This window comes from Cariama cristata, unplaced genomic scaffold, assembly GCF_000690535.1.
Source record: "Cariama cristata isolate BGI_N322 unplaced genomic scaffold, ASM69053v1 scaffold15500, whole genome shotgun sequence".
In the NCBI taxonomy this organism is placed as follows: domain Eukaryota; kingdom Metazoa; phylum Chordata; class Aves; order Cariamiformes; family Cariamidae; genus Cariama; species Cariama cristata.
In genome coordinates, this window is record NW_009596580.1 from 9355 (window position 1) to 11854 (window position 2500).

The window sequence follows — 2500 nt, forward strand, 5'->3', positions numbered from 1 at the left end:
CCACAGCGACCAGGCACTTCTTACCACCGACAATGAGTGGCAACTCAGTTTGCTTTAAAATGCCCCTGCCAGCCCTCGGTGGGGCACAGGTGGGCGGCCGTGGGGAAGCCGTGGGGAGCGTGCCTGTGCACTCACCGGTTAGGTAATCCAGCCCCTCCAGCAGCTTCTTCTCTCTGGAAAAATCTAAAGCAAAGTTTTCAAAGGCATCATTAAAATTGATATCTGGTATCAGAACTTGAGAGGATGCAGTTGCCATGGCGACCCTGAAAGAAAAGAAGAGACCATCAATACGCATCAGGGTGCACGCTGCTCCCAACGCCCAGCAGCGGCAAGGCGGGGGACTAAAAGGGTGCGAGCAGCCTCCCCGTGACATTACAGGACATTACACACTGTTGGGAAACCGGCTTGCACCTACCAACCACTGCTCCTGCCCCAGGAGTGTGGTCCGGCCTGGGGACAGGTCCCCACAGAGGTGGGGGGGCTCCATCCTTGAGGGGTCCCAGCCCCGACTGCCCCCGAGCTCCCTTCAGATTGGTGTTTCTACCACTCCCCCGCCCAGGGAATGATGTTTGCTCCCACAGGAGACGTTCAGCTCCATTAGGACCTGCCGTGCAACTCCAGTCCTGCGAGGGATGGGAGTTGGTGACAGCCCTGACCCCGGTGTTTATCAGAGGGCAGCACGCTGGACGGCCGCAGGGGGAAGGACAGGGTGTCCCTGGGCAGGGAGCTGTGACCAGGGGACAACTCCAGCCATGTCCCGTGGGTGTCCCCAGCCAGGCGTGCCAGCCCACCTCTCGGCCACGTTCCTGGCTGTCTGCAGGAACCGCGCGTGGTCGTTCTCCTTCAGGATGTGCTCTGCCTGGTTGATGAGGACGGTCGAGCGCTCGAGACACTGCCGGCAGTTAGCGACCTGCTGGGCCAGCTTCCGCAGCTTCATCACCTGCAAGAGCAGCGGATGGAAGTAAGGCGCTCAAAAGCCAGCATGTAGCTTGAAATGCATGGAGAAAATCCCATCCTAAGCCAGGGGCTGCTCAGGGGAAGCAAGGAGCGGAGAAACGGCACGGAAATGTCCCCAGAGGCTCTGGGGAGGGAGAGCAGCGAGGCACTTTCTATGGTAAATTTTGCTTGCAGGTGGGAAAGCCCCGGGGAGAGGTCTCTGCACTGCTCTAAGGGTCCCACGCGTGACCGAAGCAGGAGAGTGACGCGTCCTCTCCCCGCTCCTCCCGTGCCAACGCAATGTCATCCCCCTGTGCCGGCTCCCGGCAGGTTTGGCGGGGAGAGGAGCGCTCCTGCAAAGCGATTCAGCACAGGGCAAGGAAACTTCACGCTGGCTCAGCCCCAGCAGAGCTGCTGGAAAACATCACATCAGCAGCCGCAAATCGTTTTGCAATTAAAGGTGAGGTGCTGCAGTAAGACGGGACAGGAGAGTTACCCACAACACAGGGAAGCGGGAGCTGAAAAACCAGCCCAGGCACCAGTTTGCACCCAAACCAGGGCACGTGGCTCGAACGGGCTCTGCTCCGTCCACACAAGCATCCCGCGAGTCCCACACAGCCCGGGCTTGGGGCCGGGGCTCAGGGCTTGGCCGTGCCTGGCGGAAACTCAGACCTGGCCCAGCCGCCGTTCAACGGGGGCCACGAAGTGACTTTGGGGAAAAGCAACCCCCACACTTCGGTCCCGTCCCCGCAAAGCTCTGTGGAAGACAGTTACTGATAGCTTCACCTTAGGCTTAAGCCATTAAGGAATGAGCAAAGAGAACAGGTTTGACGGCACCTCTTCTCTCTTCTGCAGAGGACCCGTCCTCAGCAGCAGTGCGGGGCGCAAAGCAACCACAAGAAACGTTATTTCCTAGGCAAAACCTCCGTGTCTCAGGGGAACGCTGTGCTGGAGCACTAGGGAAAGTCCCTTTGAAACTGCCCCTCCTCCATGCAGCCAGGGCGAAGCTAAAGGGAAGGCAGGCACAAGACCCGGGTCATCCCTAAAGCTGCTGACGGATTGCAATGGTCGTATTTCTGTAGGGTCTACTGAATGAAGGCCTATGGCTCTGACAATAAAATAACCACGCGATGTAACCTCCTTCTTTCCCTCCTGTCTCTACGTGAACACACACCCACGCACACGTGTGCAGACACCCCTGGCACCGACTCACACCAGACTGTACCCAGGTAAAACTGGGTCGCCCTGGGGCTCCGACCCTGCAGCATCCCTTGGGGCTCCGACCCTGCAGCATCCCTTCCGACAGCTTCACGCTGGAAATGGGAAAACCCAAACGTGAGCCAGGAGCACAGCAGGTCGGAGGGAAAAGGCAGGTTACAGAGGAGCCGGCACAGATCTCTGGGGTAGTTCTGTTCAAGCTGGAGCTCAGGGGAGCTCAGGGAAGCCCGGAGCTGGAGGCGGCTGAGGTCAATACCATGCATTTAAAACCCGCTGTACCATTGCTCTGGCTGGCTGACGCTTTGCTGGTGCCAGAGACGATACTTTGATTCTGGTGGAGCCGTTC

At 58.9% G+C, this 2500-nt stretch overlaps 1 protein-coding gene across 1 annotated transcript in view; it reads right to left on the minus strand.

Annotated features, from left to right (window-relative positions):
• Positions 1-2500, minus strand: part of LOC104166721 (probable E3 ubiquitin-protein ligase MID2) — a gene marked incomplete at both ends in the record, with an annotated part of 23009 nt that overhangs the window by 6400 nt on the left and 14109 nt on the right. Inside the window, 2 exons of the mRNA XM_009706746.1 lie at positions 136-263; positions 792-940. Of these exons, the coding sequence (XP_009705048.1) occupies positions 136-263; positions 792-940 (277 nt within the window). The remainder of the gene's footprint in view (positions 1-135; positions 264-791; positions 941-2500) is intronic.